We start from the raw sequence: 21,557 nt of genomic DNA on the forward strand, positions 1-21,557 counted from the left end.
GTTACCAATTAGATATATGTTATTTTTAACTTCATAAACCCTACATTTATTAGAGAAATTTTGGTAAGTGTAGCCAACGATTCTTTTATATAGAAATTCTGATAATTGCTATATAATGAAAATTTAATATATATCCGATGTTCTTTGTCCTTGATCAGGGACAAACGTTTATTTGATCCAACAGAACTCAAAATACAAGCATTGCATGGAAAAACACAGGGCAAAATTACATTACAAGACAAACATACCTTAAGAGTTTTTGCAAGCTTTGTCCTGGATGTTTCCCTCTTTTTGTTTTCACCATTTAAATCTTTGCTTTTCATCATTGCCTTGAAACCCAGACTCCTGAAACCCAATATTCTCAACAGCTCCAACAGTCTTGAACAATCTCCTCTTGTGTATCTCCTCCAGCAGTGACCGATGCAACAACTGGCTACGAACATCAACAAGTGACCGAATCCTGCTTAGTTTTCGCTGGGGATTTGAACTACTGCATTCGCAAGAATCCAAATGCCAGTTGCCTTGTCTAGATTGTTTCGCACTCAAGCTGTCTGCAGGACAAAATCTCGAAGACTTATGGACGCCTGTAAAGTAGCGGGGCTCTCCTCCTCCAGTCTTGCTCTCATGTTCATTGCCTGAGAAGTATTTGAAACCTGAGTAGTTGAACGAGCTTTGAGAACTTGCATCATCATTTGCAAACCCCTCCCCTGCATTAACCACATGTTTATTAGCCCTCTTTAGCTTGAAATGCTCTAAATGGTAATAAAGATTTCAAGGATATGAAATATATCTACCTTGAAGCCAGTCATGATTGCTTCCATGATGCTGCTGCTTCTCGTAGGAAGAGTTCAAAGCCAAAAGAGAAGCCTGGGAAGAAGAACGTGAGGAGATGGACTGGAAAGGGTGGTGGGTTCCATCGTCTTCATCATCACCATAGTTAAAGCTGTGATGCCGTTGAAAGAATTGGGAGAAGCCCCACCCTTTCCAGCTTGGAATTAAGGATGTTATTTGCTCCTCTATCATTTCAGCAATCTCCATTGGTTCCCAGTCAGTGATCTCCAATTCTTTCACCATTTCCATTGCAACGTCGATTGCAGTATCATTCATAGTGTCAAAGGGAAAATATATGTTCCTTGTGCGACCTAAATATAGCAAAATTAGGTCAATTAAAGGAAGATTGTACTAATCAAACAAACAATCAACGGTTCAGTGAATTGTCAACTGCTGCTTAAAACTTATTCAAATTTGATTCTATCGTGTAATGTAAATGAGCATTTGTATACCATCCTCATCAGAAATTTGCACTTTGAGGAAAATTGTGTCATCTTCAGGATTCATAGTTCCTGTAATAGTCATTTCTGTGGCCTTGGTTGGATCAGCCAACAAAGATGGACTAATCTCCTCTGTTCCATCAGGAGAAGTCATTTGAAATGGGATTTTTGGGACAGGCAGCAATTTGGATTCATCAGATGCCAGAAATGGGTCCAACAAGAGCTCCCGCGCAGGCAACCTTTTTGAAGCAGTCTCCAAACACTTCCCCACAAATCTCTGGGCTTCAATATCTTTAATCCTGTAGAATGCCTCTGGCAACTTTCCCTAGCAAGTGAGAAAGCAGCACATCAATTAGTGACCTCTCACTCTCTTTTATTGGTTAACATTTTTGCATAGGATTGATGAATGAACAACTCACAGAAGTCACTTTCTTGTATATTTGGGCAGGATTCGAGCACTCGCTGTATGGGTAATCAGAAGTGAGCATTTCTAACACACACATGCCAAAGGAATAAATATCCACCAGTTCATTATATTCCTCTTCATATAATTCTGGTGCCATAAATTCTGGGGTTCCTGATAAATTTCAATCAGAAGCCCAAAGGAAATACATCGGAAAGGTCATTGAGGATCAAATTACTTGTATTATATATTAATGAAGAAGAGAAGGAAAGAGTAATTACCTATGACACTGTGAGCACACTGTGACTCACGAAGAATAGCTGCTAAGCCGAGATCACCAATCTTGACTTGCCCAAGATGGCCATTGACAAAAATATTATCGCACTTGAGATCTCTATGTATCACAGGAGGATCATGGCCATGAAGATACGCAAGTCCAAGAAGTATTTGGCGTGCCCAGTTCTTGACTGCTCTTATATCCGCTCGCTGGTACTTCTTTCTGTACCTGCAATACACATAAATTCATATCATTAACTTCAACTAATTCTAGGATTAAGAACAAGCATGTAATGATACATTAGGTTTTTCGGTTTTCATTACTCTCTTAAGGTCCCCGAGGTTAACATTTCAGTGATGAAGTTGAAGGTTCTTCGATCAATGTCAATCCAAGATGTGTAGAATTTTATGATGAAATCATGATTGAGGTTCTTAAGGAGGTGAACCTCTGAGTATAGCCGCTGCAACTCCTCTGGTGAATGTAATACATCATTAAGCTTCACTTGGTTCCACGCAACCTCCATTCCAAGAACCTCATCAAAAGCCTTATACACAGTCTTCATGGCTCCTTTCCCCAGAACTTCTCTGAACTGCATACAAAATATGGACAGAGGCTCTCAGCATTCTCTGCTGATAATGTGCACATTTGTTTAGTTTTAATATTCTAAAACACTTAGATATTCAAGAACTAGAGAATATCAAGAAAAATTGTATTTAAACTTTATATTCTGAAATTAAAAGAGAGTCCAAAACATACTTTGTTATGGGTTACGATTATGGGTATAATATAATTGGTTGTAGCATATGGAAATTCTGTAAATAGATTGGTTGTAGGATTTAAAAAATTAAAACGAAAATAAAGAAATGAAGAGAAAGAAACATGATAATCCAACTTAATTTGTATAATTCATTCGCAACTAATCTCAAATTTAATATTATTTAAGGTTGCCAATATGATTTGATATAGTACACATGTTCAATGTTCAGACTTCCTGGGGTCATTTCATGTCTTCAACTTGACAATTTCTTTTACTACCTAATATATAAACAAAGACCAGCTTGGCAATTGAAAAATAAAGTAAAATTTGTAAAAAAAAAAAATTAAGAAATAAATAAAATTTCCTCTTAAAATGAATAGGCTAATTCAAGAAAATCAAAATGGGGTTAGATGAAATTAGCTCACTGTGCTTTGCATTAGCTCCAATGTCTTTGCATGTTAGATCTGTGCAATTCTTTCTTAGAAATGAATACAAGTGTAATTTCATGTTAATTCCTGCTTGAAGAATCCAAATGATAATTAATTGCAGAGAAGAATCAGAAAAAACCATGGAACTTACACGCCCATAACGACCAGAAGGATCAGTTTCAACATATCCAAGATGTGCCTTTGCTCCATCAACACGACCTCCTAATCGCGTCTTGTACATGGCTGGTGAGAATCTAATTAATTAATCAATAAAAATTAACCCTCTTTCTCGGAAAACAAACACGAGCAGAGAATTTTTCTGTTGCAGACCTCTTAAGCAGGTATAAGATCAGCTATAAATACTATTTATTATGAAAAAAACACTATAATCTATAGAAATTATCGAAGATGGAGAGCGGAGATGGATGTAAAACTAGTGCTAGATGATCCGAGGCTTTCCCTCATGATTTTCATAGGAAAAAACACCGAACAATAACCAAAAGAGCCTTGAGTAATCAACACATAGCAGAATCCAAGTCATTTGAACAAGAACTCCAGGTGCAAATTCGTAATCCTTGGCAACCATCTGTCTCAGAATGAAACCCAGAAAAGATTAATATTTAAAAAGGGCTGTGCAGATATTTTAAGAGATGAGAATCTGAGAAACCTATGCAAGAATAGTCTTTGATAGGTGGGAAAGACTAGGGAAAGAGAATATTTTGCTTTTTGTGAACCAATAGATTGAGAGATAAACAAAAGGGTTAATTGAAATATGATTGCGGAGAGGATTGTTTGAGATTAAACATCAAGAAAGAATCCAAAAGAAGAAGAATTATAAACTGTACTGCTTCTAAACTTGAAAAACCTATGGCCACGAAGTTTTGAAAGCACCATTTGTGGATGAGAGAGAGCTCAAGAGAAGGAAAATCTGAGAAGGACAGGAAAGAAAATCCTTTGAAATGAGTGTTGGAGAAATTGAAAAACCAAAAGAAGGAAAGCAATAGGAGAATAATATAGAAGGTGGAGGTGGTGGTGGTACTACGGTGGTGGTGGCGACTGTGAATATAGAAGGTGGTGGGGGTGAGTGGGGCGCAAGGTCACAGCAGAGAAAGGTTCTTGTGCATGCAAGTCCTTCGATAAACTAAAAGAAAAAACAGGTGACGCAATTGGAGGCTGCTGAGTCCAATTAATGAGAAATTTATTACCAATTTGACTCTGTGTTGGTTTGAGAGAGCGGTCTGATCAGGTGGTTAGAGTAATTTTTCAGTACAACTTGAATTGTGATTCCATGCAAGTAATTTTTATATGAAACAGAGGTTAATAAAATTTTAATAAATAAAAAAATATATTAAAAAATCATTTTAAAATATTATGGGTTCGCACCAATTTCTTCAATTTAATAATAACACTCAAATTTAAACTTCCTGTATGAAACACCTCTACAATTTGACGAAAACAAGTTTATCTCCTTAATGTAAAAAAAAATCTTTAAAATAAAAAATTACCCATTAGTTCTTTAAAATAATTTTATTATATTTATTATTAATTAAATACATATTTATAGATATGTATTTTAATATTTTTATTTGTTAAGAAAAAATAATTTTATAAATAAAAATACTCATACATTTGATATGTTAGATACATTGTATAATTTACATGCAAAACTTTCATTCGAGTCTATTTAAAAAATAAATATTTTTTATTTTATAATTTTTATCTATTTATTTATTTATTTCATGTTTAATATATAAATGAATTATTATTATTCTATTTAATTTTATTTTATTTTTAAAATAATTTCATATTAATTATTTTTAAATAAAAAATTATTTTTTTAATATGTGTAAAAAATTATTATAACAAATTAGTATTTATATTAAAAATTATAAATCAATTAGAGGATACCAACTGTAAGCTTAAAATATTTTCATGGAACTGTATTTTCAAGGACTATAAAGGCAAATATAAAGAGGGGATTGAGGACGTATTTCTAGTGTACCATGTCCATGGTAAACGCTAGGTAGATGATAACTGCTGAAAGTATCTAAGTAATAAATTTATTTCAAAATAAGTGTTCTCCTACTCCGAATTTTCAAAAATTTTACCGAAACAGTGATTTTCCTTTGTCCCTGCAGGGATAGAGTAACAGAAGTTTTAAAAATTTAAAAGAAGGTGGGACAAACAAAAAAATTATTGAGGCCCAATAAAGAAAACCAAAGAAAGAGGAAAAAATTTAAATAGGATCAGTAAACGGAAAAAAAATTAAATTAATTTTGAATTAGATCAAAATTTACATGAGAAACAATTAAATTAAACACCCTTTTGTCACCACTAAACTGCCTAACTAACCAAAGCTACCGAGAGCAGCAATATCAAAGCAATCACAACAAATAACCAAAACATGTAAATATGCAAACATGAAAAAGTAATAACAATAGGGCAGGGCACAACAGCAGTATTATCAAGGCCCGAATTAAATAGGCAATTTCTAATATCATTCACCAAAAATACCGAAATAATATATAAGTGATACTGAAAAAATAAAAAAGACATTTCACAGGAGCGTTACTCATTAGATATAGCAGTGCACTGTTGAGTCGTTGGTATCACATATATAAAAAATCTCCTTAGTGATATGTAAAATGATATGTGATGAGATGCGATCCTCCATACATAAATTCAAAAAATCTCGTCACAAATCATTAAGGATTAAGTGAAACTCCTACCACAGTGACCTAACAGCCATCCTGAGGAGACAAAGATAAACACTAAAAAACAAGAGGATAACCATATATTTACAATTTGACCTCACAAAGAATATTTGAGATCTAAACAAAACTATACAAGAAAATCATAGACATCATGCGAAGATAAGGCGACACCCATATATATATATATAATATTTATTGAAATATATATATATATATATATATATATATATATATATATATATATATATATATTTTATTTAAAAAAATATGCTAAACTCATTTTTTAAAAGTTAAATTTATATGGACCGTAATCCTGCATTCTGAGTATTTGGGCCAACTCAAATACGCCTGAAAAGTTTTGCGTCATTTTCTACGTTCTAAAGATATATATATATATTATTTATTTATTTATTTTTGCATAATTTAAAGATATATAATTAGTATAACTAAATAACAGTATTGTTAGCATAAGAAAATTTTAAAGGCAAATTATAAAAAATCATGAATTATCAAAAGTTTCAAAAAAATTAATTAATCAAATTAGACATTTAAAATATTGATGAAATAATATTTGGGTGAGCATTTGGTCAGTTCGGTTTAAAGTAGAACCGAATCAAATAAATCGAAAATTAAAATTTTAATATTTATAAAAATCGAATCAAATTGATTTCGATTAGAAATCGAATCGAACTGAACCGGTCTGATTCAATTTGATCGGTTTCGATTTTTAATAAATTTTTTTATTTTTTATACTTTATTTTTAGTATTTCAAAATTTAATTTAAATATTTTAATTTCAATATGAATTAATTTTTTTATATTATTAAAAATAATATATTATTATCACTAATCGGTTCGATTTAATTTTTTTGATTTTTTTAATTAAAATTGAACCGAACTGAAATAATTAAAATTTCTGAAATTAAAAATCAAAACGAATTAAATTGAATAAAAAATTAAATTAAAATTTTAAATTAATTTAGTTCAATCAATTTTTCGATTCGAACCGATCACAGCTACCCTAAATAATATTGGCAACAACTTTATTGTGCATAGATAGCGGATGATCAATCAACATCCCGGTAACAAAGTAGTTGATTGATTAAATTAAAATTTTCTAAATATGTATTTATATTTCAGTATTATTTAATACTAATCTATTAAATATTTAAATTAAAACTATAATTTATTAAATACATCATTTAAAAAAAATCAGTAATATATCATTTATTGCAAACAATTTTTTTAAACTTTGTTGATTGCATTTTAGATTTTTGCAAAATAATTTAAATATTTTATAAATTAATCTCAAAGATATAAATATATATTTAATCAATTAAAACTTAGAACAATAATGAATGTTATGATAAGTACTTCAATTTTTTTTAAGTGAAATTGAAAGTTTGAATCATCAACGTATAAAATAAATATTTATGGAGAGTAATTTACTTTTTAATGAATAGATTGAGTGTGAATAAAATTTAAAATAAGTTGAGATTAATTAATAAAATTTGTAAAGTTGGATTACACATAATAATTTAATTAATAAAATTAAAACATTTTAACGGTCTAATAGAATAAAATAAAAAATTTATTAATTAATTTGATAGAAAAAATATTCATTAAAAAGAATCATGAATACTTTTTGCAACAAAATAAATTTAATTGACATTAAATAATTAAGTCAACTATCGCATGGTGTATGTTTATACAGGGAAGCTTTAATATATAAATAAATAGCCAAATAAGAGTATAATAGGACATCAAATTCTTTATTTCTTTCAACTTATTTATTTATTTGTTTATTTTTACACGGCTATCTAAAATACAATCAAGATTTTATGTAGTTTTATTATCACCAATAATAATAATAATTTTGTTTTTCATTACATTATACTTTATTCCTACATTTTATTTATTATTTAAAATTTTCTATAGTTATTAAAAAATAATTAAATTATATTAAAATATTTTTTTACTATCCATCTCACTTGGATTATTCAAAATTCAATAATTTTCTCTCTATTAATTTACTACTATAAATATAAGATAATTAAAGAAAAAGAGAAAAAAAAAAAACTTTAAGTAATATTCATTAAAATTTTCAAAATGATTAATAATTTTAGATAATATAATTCTTCAAAGGGGTGATAAAAATGGACCGAAGTATATGTCAATTTATGATCAGAGCCTAGACTCAAATAAATTTGGAATTTGTATATATGTTGCTAACTTTTATTCTTCCGAATAACTCCACATCATATCATGGAGCAAATATTCTATTACTCCATTTCTCTTTTTTTTTTTTTCTCAAGTTTTTCTGAGGATAATTTAAAAAAAAAAAATCAAAATTACAGTTGAAATGTCAACTGTGTTTTTTTTAATCAGATTTATATCTCTAGCTTTTTTTTTTTAAGAATATGTATAAAATTTGTACCGAGGCATCTGATATCTCAAATACTGAGATGGAAGAAGGAAAAAAAAAAAAGTTGGTTTACTTTAACATTTGATAATATTAAATTAATCAAAACACCACTTATTATTTTGAAATACCTATTAAAAAATAATTTCATTTATGTCATATTCTTCCACTTTCATTTTATATATACTTTATGCATGGAGAAAAACATACACCACTCATTTGATATGATTAATTTTATAAGAATAAATAAATAAATAATTTCTTATAAAATTATATATAAAATTTCTATTTCCTCTAAAATGAATTTAATTCAAAGATTAAATTCATAGAATAATCATCTCACACATATCTGCTTTGTTATCTATGTATAATTGACAGTAGCTACGCAGGCAATTTAAAAATAACAATATTATCAATTAATTTATAGTATTAAATTGGTTAATTGAGATTTTTTTTCCTTCTTGTGTATTTAAGCTTTATAAGATAAGAGTTAAAATAAAATGTTAAGCAATTAAAGATATATTATTTTCATATTAAATAAAGGGTGTGGGTAATAATTTTTAATTTCTTTGTAACAAATATAATTGTAATAATTTTATTATAATTAAGAATAATATTTTTTGCTTTAGGAATAGATTATAATATGTATATGTTAGATTATACATTATTAGAATCTCTCTCTCTCTCTCTCTCTCTCTCTGCGCAATTGCAACTGTTAAGTTAATTGATTATAGAAATAAGTTGCTAATGTCACTAACTTGCAAATAACTATGATTATATTTAGTTGACCCATAAACAATAATTGAGAGTTGACAAAGGCACAAATAGATTGATCTGAATAAAAAGACCTGATACTAAGACCCAAACTCAAATCCTCTCTTTTTCTCCTTTTAAAAAAATAGATTAAATTCTCACACAAAATGGGTAAGACTACACTTAAAGCCAAGATCTTAAAATTTTTTAGTAAAACAAAAAAAAGTAACATAATAGATTATTTTTTAATTTTTTACATTTTTAATGTGTAAGAAATGAATGAAATTTTAAATTCGAATTTTCCATCTATTTATTTGAGAGAGTGCTACTTTTATTGTGTAATCTATTAAATATACTCTGCCTTTTATACCTCATTCTCATTTAAAAAAAAAAAAAAAAAAAAAAAAAGAAAAAAACTTATCCACTATAAGGGGGTTAAAAGATGAGAGATTTTAAAACCTCCAAAAGCTTACATCCTTTCAAAACATTTCCTCCCCAACAAATGTATATTTGCAATGTGTTAGGGGCTCAAAAACATGAACTCGTCTGCAAAGGCTGAAAACTAATATAATACCTTGACAAAAGGATGTAAAACTAAATCATTTCAATTAAGTTCTAATTTAACAACGAAAAATTACCTCCTCCACCAGGATTAAGATGTATATACAGATATCATCACTTCTTTAATTGTTCACTCAAGTATTTGGTTACACGTTGAAGTGCTTGGTCCCAAGAAACTGTTATCAGTATCACTTAGCAAAAAATACTTATATACAAAATGAAAAATTAGAATTGCGCCATTTAGTTCTTTTTCTTCGTTAAAAGAAATAGTAAATACTGACCTTCTGTCTCAATTTTAGATCACCTTCACCAGGTTGACCTCCGATGAGTGGAAGTTGCTATCAAACAGATATCAGGCTGAGAAAAAAGGTCAGTGTCCAACAAAACAATTTCCAGGACGTAACCACAATGCTTCCTGTATCCTGTACAGTTTCCTCCACTACTGCAATAGAAGGATCAACCAAAAATTTACCCTGTGGCAATTCTATTCAATGTCAAGATAGAATTTTATCACAAGATTCTATCATGATTATCTCGCTGAATGCCCAAGTGTAAACTAGCAGCTGGCGCACAGAACCATGGATCCCACAGTTAATATCACCATCACCATCATTGCACTGCAGAGGCACTAGACTGCATTTGGAGGAGTATCTAAGTATTGGGGCGTTAGATTTCTAGATATGCAACAAACCAATTTGAGAAGTTGAAAACCCCTCCCAAAACCTAAAATTATTTAACACCAAAAAGAAAATTCCTAATATGTAATGGTTCTCTCATTACACCTGCAAAAGAAACATTATTTCCAATTTAACAAGTTACATCAGAGATGAGCAACAACAATTTTTGTGTCTATACCTTTTACCTACGAGGGATGAAAATGACAAGAAACTGTAAGCCATACTCATAATTCAACCATTTTATACATAAAGATGAAGACAGCTAAGGAATCATTAGTAGAATGTACAAAAGGTGATCGAACCAAAAGCAAAACAAGGAAGAAACTTCATGCACAGATCATCGAGGTGGCTGTCAAGGAGCCATAGAAGCAGAAAAAAGAAAAACTGGGACTGGCTGGTTTGTTAAGAATTTCACTGTTCCGATCTTTCAAGCTTCTTAACCATACAGATAGACAATCCCTTCCCACTAGACTCAGATAGAGGGGGAAAATCACCTTCATCTTTCAATTGGTATGATTGTATGGCAATCCTACATGTCCAAAACAAAGAGAAAGAAGTTCAGATAGAATTTTGCACGACACCCCACCAAAAAGAATTATGAGATTTATTTACCTATCATGATCAATGGCAGGAACAGGTTTTGGCCCTTGCATCCCTGGTATTGCTGGGCTCACACTAGAGTTGTGAGCTGGTGCAGAACCTGAATTTGGATGCCCACCACCTCCTGTTGTGGAGACAACAAGTGGTGGGTGCCCAATTGACCCATATTCTACCATCCTCTCTGACAGATGCATTGAACCATTTACATTGGAATAATGTTTGTTTTCAGGAGAACTAGCATAGCGAAGATCTGAAAATCCAAACTTTCCACTGCCTTGGTGGCTATGAAATTGTGCTTGTGACAGCTCACGTTCTCGGCAATTTCTGTCTGGCAAAATTTTCTCCAGGGAGGTTGCAATGCGACCATTGGAATTGGAACGAGGAGACCTTACAGGTGCTTGACTCCTTCCCCTAGCAGTCAAGGTCCTATCCTTGTAATGGTTCTGCATAAATTTAAGCATATAACCACTTTCAGAACATAAGGCCTGCCACCTGAACAATTTAATAAAACAACAGAAGCTGCCAAATGACACCAAGATCAACCAAGCTAGTTTCACTTAGTATCAAATTTTCAACATAAAATTCAAATGCCCAAATATCTTAAGGCTGATGAGGAGTATACCGTGTTGGGAAAATATGTTCCTGTTCCCCGTGGCTTTGGCATCTCTTCCATACCAAAGGCTCCACCAGGTAGCATGGGTGGGTTCATAGGGTAGAAAACTGATCTTGGGACAACACCATTGACATTCATCTGGGAGAACACATCCTTCCTGAACTGCCCTGATCGTCTTATAACATCCCATGAATTCTTGCTCTGGAACTGAGTAAGCAGCTGTGGAGACATAGAAGGAAGAGATGAACTAAATGCATACTCATACCACCATCGACCATGATGCAAACTGTTTAAGTGACTCTCATAATCCCCACTAAGATCTGACAAGGACTTGAAGGCTTCAGGATTTCCAGCAGTACTAGCAGAGCCCTGATTGCTGGAAAGGCTAGGAAAAAGATCTTCAGAGGACCAAGCCATTGAACTGAAGCGTAATGGATGACTTGTTGATCTGACAGGGGATAGAACCTCGGGGCTTGTGACCAACTGCTTGTTATCAATGTCATTACAGACAGGATAGACCGTATCTTCAGCAGGAACTGGCATAATCCCAGAGGACACTCTCTTCATTGTAAAACCAGAACTTTCTTGATGTTGCAATTCTGGACTCCCATTTATCATTTCCCCATCCCCCGTGACTGAGGATGAAAAATAGAGATGTGGTGTATGATATGCTTTGGCCATCAGAGATTCATTCTCTTCAGCACTTGGAGCAGAAGATTTACCTGCATCATTTGAAATTGAGAGACTTTGCAGTCTGGAAGTTGCAAGGTCTTTTGCATCCCCAGAAAGACGATTATCTGAAAAAGTAGCCCCATTTGCAGAATTTTGCAGTTCATCAATTGTTCCATTTACTTTCCCTCCTGATACCTTAACATGGCCTCTATGCAAAGGTTGCTCATGATTCAATCTACATTCTCCAGTTACACCACTTGAATCCAAAGATTCTGATTCACAAATTGTATGATCTTCTTCATACAACTCTGCACCTGGAAATGTTGTTGTGCCAGCAAATCCAGGATATCTATCTGAGGGTACAGGATCTTGAACATCAGGCCTTTGTCCACTTCCATGCCTATCTAAAGTGTTAGAAAAAAATTTAGAAAGTTCATCTGTTATGCTTTCTTCTGGCTGAGAAAGGATGCGACCAAGCTTTCGAGCACCATATGTGAAAGCACTCTTTATTCGGTAAAAGTTTCCTACATAAGAGAAGGCAGATTATTGTTAATTATTCCCTATGGTTTTATTTTCTTCCCCCTTCAATAGTTAAGAATTCCAAAAATTGCAAAAAATGCTCTCGTCTATGTAGTATTTATAGTCTTTTACATGCCATCTTTTTCTAGAAAACCTGGAAACAAATGTCTATATTATTCACTGCAAGAACTGGGTCCTTTCATTTTGTCATTGGGCTTTAGTTCAACAGGCCAAGCATGAGGTAAGGATCAAAGCCTAGAACTACATATTATCACCAATGAAAAATATTGTTTTGCACACAGGTATATATTAAAAGATCAGAATGCTTTTGATTTATTTTAGTGGTCTCAAGCGGAAAAAGTAAAAAGCTTACACGTGGATAGAAGGCAAGTTTATCTTCAGATCATTTAACTGTGGTTGGCAAAATTGGCCATAATTACAACTCATAATCATGCAAGGCTATTTTTGTAGTTCAGAACACAAATGCAAGTAGGCACAACATGTGAGACTTTTAAGGTGTCTAGCATATACAATGAAATTTTACAAAAATTGGCGGTATAATGCTATAAAGAAATACCAGGGTTCAAAAATAGCTTGGGGATATGTTCTCATAAAGAAGGGTTGGATATTCAATTTCTTCTCTCTTATAGATTTTGGGGCACATGGTGGCAACTAGCAAATGGAATGCTTCCCATTTCCGATTTTGTTTCATTCTTTGGTATAAAAATGTGAAAATAAATAAGGATGGTGTCTTTTTTTCAGGTGGGTGATGATAGCAATAAATTGCCAAAGGAAATATATGTCCTCTAACAACTGATTCCAATTTTTTTTCATGGGTTTCAAGCGCAATAGCTTTAGTTATTTTTAACCACATGGAGGTCAAGTGATTGACAGATCAGGAGCTCTTGAATGAAATCAGTCCTTCATCCATGTAGCATATGAATCAATTTGATTGGTGTCACATAGATAACTACTTGAAGGTCAAATTTGTACAAAAAATGTCCCTTCTTCCAAATGGAAACATCAGTAGCTTGTTGAGAAAGAAAGTTAGCAAAACAAAAGGCTTGATAGATATTTTGCTTTCCAAAGCACGAGGAATCAGAAAATCATTTGCTCCTACAATGCAAGTACCCAAGAGTCCATTCATTGTTTAGCATATGCTCCTCTTAGAATTAATTAGGTGCATACAAAGAATTTAAAGAAGCCTAAGGCCTGTTCATTTGTGGAAAATAGGATAGGTATTTAAGGAAAAATTCCTTAACATTGGAAAATAGAGGTTCACATTCACATGTCAGTTTTCTAAATGGAGAACTAGAAAATTAGTTTCCAATTTTCCAAAATTTAACTAAGATTTGGAAAACATTTTTTAAGTTATTTTCCACTATTTTTCCTTTATGACAAAGGCCGTGTTTTTGAAAGAAAAATAATGATTTTACTCCATAACTGAAATGAATAACTATTTAGAAAAATATTTATCTATAATAATAGAAATTAATGAAATTACTATAGAATAAATAAAAAAATATTAGAAAACTTTAAAAGTAAGTTTCTAAATATATTTTGTCATTATTTATTTCTTAATCATGAAAAATATGAATCTTTTAAAATTTGTAACTAGAATTTTTTTATTATTATTGATAAGTGAACATATTTTTATTTTTTCCTTATTTTTCATAAAAAATGAAAACTGGAATTTCTTAAAAACTGAAAAATAGAGAACTACTTTCCACAAGTAAACAGGCCCTTCAATTTGCAGGAATTCTTATTGCATTGTTAAGACATACGGGGTGTTAGCATGTCTTACATTTACTACTTCATGAATAAGTTGGAGAGAGAAATTTTAAAGAGTTGATGCAAAGGCAGAAGCACATTGAAACTTTTTGAAGTTTACTAAGAAATGGTCCTCTTTTTTTTTTTAATTGGATAAGGAATATTAACTATGAATGTTTGCAGCTAAATTCTCTAATCAAACACTAAAATGGTTTTGGATTTTACTGTGCATATTCATTCTTCACTTTCAGATGATAAACTACTTGTCTCAATATCTAAAAGATTGTATCAAAATACTTTGATAACTTACACGATTCAATAAGATATGATTTTAAGAAAAACCACCAAATTTTGTATCAATATCAATAGCACAGTACTAAATAGTTGCTTAATATTTATTTCAAATTTAGGTAGGAGGGGAAAAGAGGCCTCCACCTGAGTAGAGAGCAGCAGTTATACCTTTGCTTACACTACGACCAAGGTTGTTATTTTCTTTCAATGGGTCGACTACATTAAGATGCTTTAGGGAAAATGTCCGTACGTTTGCCTCATATGCTCTTGCAGGAACTGAGAACATTTCCAGACATTCCTTCAGGAAATCATTACTAAGCAATAGATCAAATCCACCATTTTCTGGAGCCTCAACTGCAAAAGGGGCAAAGAAGATAAAGAGTCTCAATCAAGGAAGATGAACACCAACATATTGAAATAACACTTGCTCACCCACAATTTCTGGCAGTGAAGATATTCGGACTGGACCATTCAAACTGATGCAGTAGTTTTCCCAATCAAATTTACTGAAGTAGTCCAAAAATTTATAGAGAACCTATAAAATATTGAAGATTGGGGGTTAAACTCATTCCAAAAACAGTGCAGCAAAGTGACAAATTGTTGGAGGACTCACAGCCAAAGGACCATTTAAGGATGAATGGAAGAGATTGAAGATATATAGAACCAAAGTCTCCAAAGCATAGGTAGATATCAAGCCATGATGAGCACCAAGAATACGGCTCTCATAATAGCACCAAGCCTTAATCAGTATAATACTGCATTTGAAAAGATGATCTTTGCCAATTAGGCGATCAACCTACGAATAATCAACACAAGGGACATCAACATTTAGCCAATGGACAACATAGAAGATTTAGTTCATTCCACACAGACATTTAAATTTCTGATTGCAACATATGCAAGATGAATCTGCATATACTGCCCAGCAATATCCAAACAAAAAAATTTAACTAATATGTGAGGTGCACACAATGCATGTGAGAGAAGGAAGATTGGAATTTCTGCAACAACAATCCCAACCATAAATAAACCCAACAAAATCAGAATAAAAATGAGAAATATAAACTGTCTACCAGCAAATGTAATTAAGATCTTTAACAGTTTCTCGTCAGTGAAAAACAAAATAAACAGTAGTGCCTTTGGAAAGGGAAAACATCTAAACCAGATGAAGTTAAGAATTGTAGACATCACCAGTGATCCACCTTTCTTGCTTGGAAGTTGAAATTATCAAAATTTATATAGCTAATATGCATCTCACAAGTTCATAACTCAGCATCAAAGGATATGAGAGCCAATAATTACTTTTGGCCTATCGGCCCAAAAAGACAACAAATTTGCGGTTTTTCAAATTTATAGCCAAAACTTTTAATTTTGGATTAAAAAGCTCAAACTTTCGAATTTTTTGTAATTGTAGTAACTTTTTAAATTAATTAGATTTAAATTAGTTCACATGGCATATCACGTATCATTATTTTTACTACAAAAGTAACTTGATTAACTTGAATTAAACTTTAGTTAAGACCTTAAACCCCCTAATTACCTAAAATCCCAATTGAAATTCTTATTTAAGCAAGAAAAATTAAGTATTTCAATTATATAATTAAGGGTTTAGGATCTTAACAAAGGTTTAATTCCAGTTAACTCAAGTTGCTTATATGATAAAAATAATGACACGTAGTATGCCATGTAAGTTAATTTTTTATTTGGTTAAAGTTAACTTAAGAAGTTGTTACAATTATAACAAATTTAAAAGTTGGCTATAAATGTGAAAAATAGCAAAGTTGTGGTCTTTTTGAGCCAATAGGCCTTTATTTTTATACACAAAAGAAAAATAAAAGATTCAAAAAGAAATAATTCTCCATTTGGAGAATCAGGCATAATTTAAATATGGACTATTACAAGGAAAGGTACCTGCTCAAGAAAGCATAACGTACATAGCCCTCCTAACTGATTGAAGGAGATATCTACTACAATGTTCTGTACCAGACACTTTACAAGCTTAACCTGCATCAAGAAGACACAAACTTTTATATACCAAAACATGGAGTCGGATGAAAAGCAGTTTCAGCTGAAATTTTCAATTGGGAGATAAAAAAAAATGTTGATGTTTTTCTTGAAAAAGCCGACATTGAGAGCAATTACAACTCCAAAACGAGTAGCAAATAACATGCTTTTGTTCAATAAAAGTATTCAAACAAGTTAATCATTAGGTCTTGGATGATAGAGATGGATCCCACTGTAGGTTGATTAGAATTAAAAAGAAGACTGATTATAAAATCAGTTAAATGATATCTAACAAGCCATCCATAAAGAATGTGTGATGCAGATGAAAGACAATGACCAATAAAAACTAAAAGAAAAAAATGCATGCATAAAAGACATACAAACTTGTACATGCATCTAACGCAATTGACAATGTGATGTTTATCCAAGAATATACTTAGATAAAAATGCTACCCAATTATAAGAGGTCATAAAGCGCATTCACAGTCTCTGAGAAGGAATTAAGGGATTGCTGATTCCAGAAAGAGTTTGGACCTTAGAAGGAAAACAAGTTTCAAGAATTCCAACCCAAAAAAAAGGAGAGGGGGGGGGGGTTGGGGCATAGCAATGGTTGGTTGACTAGAAGCTTAAAGGAAATGCCCAAAGGTAAATACCTACAAATAAACAATTCCAGCCTAGTGAAAGGAGAAAGAAATATGGAAACAGTTAATCGAGAGATACCTCCTTGGAGGGTAAAATAAATGATCTACTTTAAGAACTGCAAAGAATAAAGATTATCCTTGAGATAGTCTACATATGTGAACCTCTTGTGCTCAACAAATTGGAATAATAGTACGAGGGATGCTTACTGCATATAAAAGCACTTCAGCAATATGAGATCACTAGATACAGAACTAATTTTAAATCAAACCATCTGTTCAGCCTCTCAACGACAGAATGTGTATCATCAAACAATAAGCAAGTTACAGTGATATCCTTTATGGCTGCTACACGTTGAAATACATCTTCATGTGCACCATGTTTGTGTGAGTATGTGCAGTATCAAATGTTTGTAAATATACAAATATGATCTTAGTCTGGGCCAAGCAAGGATCATCAGTGAAATGGCAAGATAAGAACCTCTGCTCTTATTAACTGAACATCCTTCACAACAAACTCAGCAGTCCTGCTCTGATCTTCCCTTTCAAGGACAGAGCAGACATCATTAGCCAGTGCCTCCTCAATATTCATACCACCAAATGCTGTCAAATCAATATCTCCATCAGGAAGATAGGTTTTCAGTGGAACTGACCCAAATGGGAATACCTGTAAGAAACATGACTTAGAAGCTAATCTAGTTTAAACTCAAATCAAGATTCAAAGCATAATGATAATGACAAAGATGACAACAATAACAACACAACAAGAATAACAATAACAAGAATAATAAAAATAAATTCACTAATGGTGAAAATAACATACTAGAGAAGTGGACAACATTCTTTTCATAACCTAAATAGTTCAGTTGATTATCAGCTACTGTAATGCTTGTTACATGACTTCTTTTACAATAATTTTATCTTTGATGAGCTCCAGACATGTGCCATCAGACTCATGGCCCTTGAATTCCAAATCTGCCATAATGATAAGAAGTAGGCAAACTGCTCATAGCTGAATCCCAGGTACCATGAAAATTCAAAATCATCAATTAGATACAGCCTTTGGTTAAGAGAGGACCATGTGACCAGAGCATCGAATGGATTTATTAATAAACAATTCTCATCAATCTAGTTTTCCATTACCCTAAAAAAGGGGTCTTTGCAGGATTTTTAACAAAAATTAAGTAAAAACGCAGTTACAACGGAAGTCACAAAAAATGTGATCAAGCTTATTGCTCTCTAATAAAACTTCTAACATAGAGCACTAACGAGTAACGATAGCATTCAACAGGACAGCATCAGCATCACAACAATCTAATATTCTATAGATCTTTACGAAGCAAACTCACTAAGACAAGTCCAATTAAATTGGTACAAAGAGCACATGGGACAACATTGCATATGAAGGAAAAGATATTTTCTAGCAGCATATCAGCCTAATTACAGCAAAATATCTGGAAGCGGTCAAACTCAAATGCATGATAATTTTCATTTATCCTATTTCCTAAATATACACACAGTGCAAGGGCACTCACTTTCCAGCAAAAATCTCTTTAAATTGCCACATATCACTAAAAAAATAAGCTGCATATCATTCCATGAAAACATGACCAAAGCATTTTGTGACGTATGTTGGCGTAAAAACATATATTCATATATCTTCACAACCAGTAGAATTCCTGGTTAGCCACTGCACATGATCGGAGATTGCTTTCCTACATCAACCCAGAGATAACGAAGAGCTGAATATATGATCCCCTACATCATGTCCTAAGCTCTTTGCTAGGTAATCAGCACCAATTTCCATTTAATTTCAAACATAGAGATAGTCTGCTATTAGAGTAATCTAATTATACATAATTGAGAATGAGTACTTGAATGGATCAAACTAAGTTAAAACTTTGGTTACTAATGTTCGGAGATCCAGAAAAGGGGTTTTACAGTGGTTGTGTAAGCTTAGATGGAGAGGAATACGTTCATCCCCTTTTATCTCTTTCCCTTTTGTCCGCTAGTGACGTCTAACCGTCTCTCTGCTACAGTGTCACCTGTCTTTGTCGCTCAGGTCTGTATGTACGGATGCGTCAGAGCCCCTCTCCACGCCAGGCGGCCATTTAATTCCCCCGACGGGCATGCGGGCAGGACTGCGAAGTGACAGGGCCAGCTATTCTTCCTCGCGTCACATCACCAGGTTGGACTACTTCCCAAAGGACTTGGGCTTGCAGTGGACCCGACCTGTCCCGCATGTCCGGGTCAGGGCTTGAGATGTTGGGTCGGTCAACTTAAGAGGGGCTTGATGGGCTTTGGGCCAGCGCTCTTCTCTTGGGCCCGACCTCGCCCAGGGTGGAGGAAGCCCGGCGGTCATCAATTATATTCCAACCACCCACCTTAGAAAAGAAACAGCAATAACCGAAAAGTACTTGAACTCTCTGTATTATATTTTATGACATGAGCTTGTAAAATGGTCGGTCTTTGATGAGGTGATATGCAAATTTGTCACTTCTAAGTAATTCACCTGACTCCCTAAAAATGTCAATGTTTATGCACTTTGGCTTATGGGCATTGAATTTCAAATGCAACCGCCAAATTTTCAGTTGGTCTTGTTGGATTCCATAGACCAATCAGTCAATCATTAAATTAAAAATACAGTAGCCAGATGCTTTAATGCATTTTTAGTTGACTTTATCACAGGCAAATCCCCTGCATAATGCATTACCTGTTGATATAGAAAGATATCTTTCCATGTCCCCCTCCAGTTCTCTGTACATAAACATGAACATCACTTGACAAACATCTACCAATAGAAAGAAGCAGAACAAATCATATGGCATGGACTGCAATCAACAATAAAGCACTCCTGGTTGATCCAACTTTCCAAAACATGTCTCAATACGGATATGTAATAGACTATAAGTGTAACTGAAGCCATGATGGAACAACTAAACCACCAAAGGAAAAAAAAAAAAAGATGGCCAGCACATTGCCTATACAGAAAGCCTCATATAGAGCCATAATGGCGGGAATATACATCCAAGAACAACAGCCACAGGCCAAAAAGATCCTATAAAACAATGACAACAGCAGAAGAAAACAACAATACCATCAAATTGTGAACAATTTCTAGCAGAATACTACCGCCATGGCGTTAACACATTTGCAAATGGACCAACTTGAATCAATAGAAAACTAATATCCTCCAAAAGACTAGTACCATTCAAATTCACACCACGTAACACTCTTTTTCTTGCAAAAAATTACTTAAAAGCATAAGTTCCCATATCTACTGAGTTCTATAACATATTTACATATCTTATTCGCTCTATAGCATTCGATGGAGGCATAAGCATATAAAAAAATGGTAAATGCAAATGTTTATATCACCTCACAGCCAAGAGAATTCCTAATTAGCCTCTGCACATAATCAATAACCGCTTTCCTCCTCTGCTCGGAGACAAAGGTGGGCTGGACCTGATCTATTATCCCCTTTGTCACGGCCTCGGCTCCCTGCCACGTCTCGGCACTAATGCCCGCTTGGTTTGAGATGGAAGGACGAGGAAGAGGCGGGGGCGGAGGCGGAGGCGGAGGCGGCGGCGGTATTTCCTCTAACACCGTGCCGTTTAAGTCCGGTGAGCAAGCTCGAAGGTCGCCCATTCAAGTAACAAAATATAACAATCGAATCTATCACAAAGTAAACCCGTCCAAGACGACTGTTTCCTCATCCGCGAAAGCGAAATTGGACGAAATGAACATCACTGATTTTATTGGACGGAGTTTGTGCGAATCAGAATTGGAATCGACAATTTTGTACCGGGAATGAAGATTGATATTTGATCGATCAGGGTTTGGTGAGTGTGAACGGGGGAAATTTTGAAAAACGACAGGTAGAAAGGAAGCAAACGACAGGTGAAACCCAAAAGAAATTTTAAAAATTGGGAGATTTTAGAAAACAGGTGGCTTTAATGGCAGGCCCGAAGTGTTACGAATTCAGCGAAAGCTTTTGCCAAGAAACACGCCAATACTGTCGTCGTCTTCTTTCTTTTTTTTTTTTTCCTTTCCTGCCCTGCCTACATGTATTTATTGTCTATTTATTTCCCTTTTATGGCATTTTCATATCTTTCTTCTTTTTTTTCCTGTACCACTGCGGGAGCACGTTTCCTCTCGCCTCCCCATCGGAGTCCAACAGAAGCTCTC

At 33.3% G+C, this 21,557-nt stretch overlaps 2 protein-coding genes across 4 annotated transcripts; both read right to left on the reverse strand.

The window, feature by feature from the left end:
• Window positions 1-107: 107 nt before the first annotated feature.
• LOC110622878 (probable serine/threonine-protein kinase WNK5) lies at window positions 108-4,298 on the reverse strand. Of its 2 annotated transcripts, XM_021767573.2 has the most exons (7): window positions 3,288-4,298; window positions 2,275-2,540; window positions 1,956-2,179; window positions 1,691-1,848; window positions 1,284-1,596; window positions 795-1,142; window positions 108-707 (listed from the first exon to the last, which is right to left on the reverse strand). In XM_021767573.2, exons 1-7 carry the CDS (start codon window positions 3,375-3,377, stop codon window positions 298-300), a joined length of 1,809 nt encoding a protein of 602 aa, XP_021623265.1. In that variant the 5' UTR covers window positions 3,378-4,298; the 3' UTR covers window positions 108-297. The 2 variants fall into 2 exon arrangements, with proteins under 2 accessions (XP_021623265.1, XP_021623266.1); XM_021767574.2 differs by lacking the exon at window positions 3,288-4,298 and having other exon boundaries at window positions 2,397-2,540.
• A 6,033-nt stretch (window positions 4,299-10,331) lies between these two features.
• Window positions 10,332-21,536, reverse strand: LOC110622639. 2 transcript variants are annotated; one of them, XM_021767229.2, is made up of 9 exons: window positions 20,748-21,534; window positions 17,851-18,036; window positions 16,639-16,731; window positions 15,341-15,523; window positions 15,160-15,262; window positions 14,896-15,081; window positions 11,485-12,671; window positions 10,875-11,305; window positions 10,332-10,791 (listed from the first exon to the last, which is right to left on the reverse strand). In XM_021767229.2, exons 1-9 carry the CDS (start codon window positions 21,015-21,017, stop codon window positions 10,674-10,676), a joined length of 2,757 nt encoding a protein of 918 aa, XP_021622921.1. In that variant the 5' UTR covers window positions 21,018-21,534; the 3' UTR covers window positions 10,332-10,673. The 2 variants fall into 2 exon arrangements, with proteins under 2 accessions (XP_021622921.1, XP_021622922.1); XM_021767230.2 differs by lacking the exon at window positions 17,851-18,036 and having other exon boundaries at window positions 20,748-21,536.
• Between the last annotated feature and the right edge of the window lie 21 nt (window positions 21,537-21,557).

Source organism: Manihot esculenta, chromosome 9 (assembly GCF_001659605.2).
Source record: "Manihot esculenta cultivar AM560-2 chromosome 9, M.esculenta_v8, whole genome shotgun sequence".
NCBI lineage: Eukaryota > Viridiplantae > Streptophyta > Magnoliopsida > Malpighiales > Euphorbiaceae > Manihot > Manihot esculenta.

Coding starts and splice junctions, on each gene's coding strand:
- LOC110622639 (XM_021767229.2), bottom strand. CDS start 21,017: ATGGGCGACCTTCGAGCTTGCTCACCGGACTTAAACGGCACGGTGTTA. Junction 12,672..14,895: donor TGGTCGTAGTGTAAGCAAAG/GTATAACTGCTG, acceptor TCTCTTATGTAG/GAAACTTTTACCGAATAAAG. Junction 11,306..11,484: donor GAACATATTTTCCCAACACG/GTATACTCCTCA, acceptor AAATTTATGCAG/AACCATTACAAGGATAGGAC.
- LOC110622878 (XM_021767573.2), bottom strand. CDS start 3,377: ATGTACAAGACGCGATTAGGAGGTCGTGTTGATGGAGCAAAGGCACAT. Junction 2,541..3,287: donor CTTCTGGTCGTTATGGGCGT/GTAAGTTCCATG, acceptor TTTTGTATGCAG/TTCAGAGAAGTTCTGGGGAA. Junction 1,597..1,690: donor TATACAAGAAAGTGACTTCT/GTGAGTTGTTCA, acceptor CTCACTTGCTAG/GGAAAGTTGCCAGAGGCATT.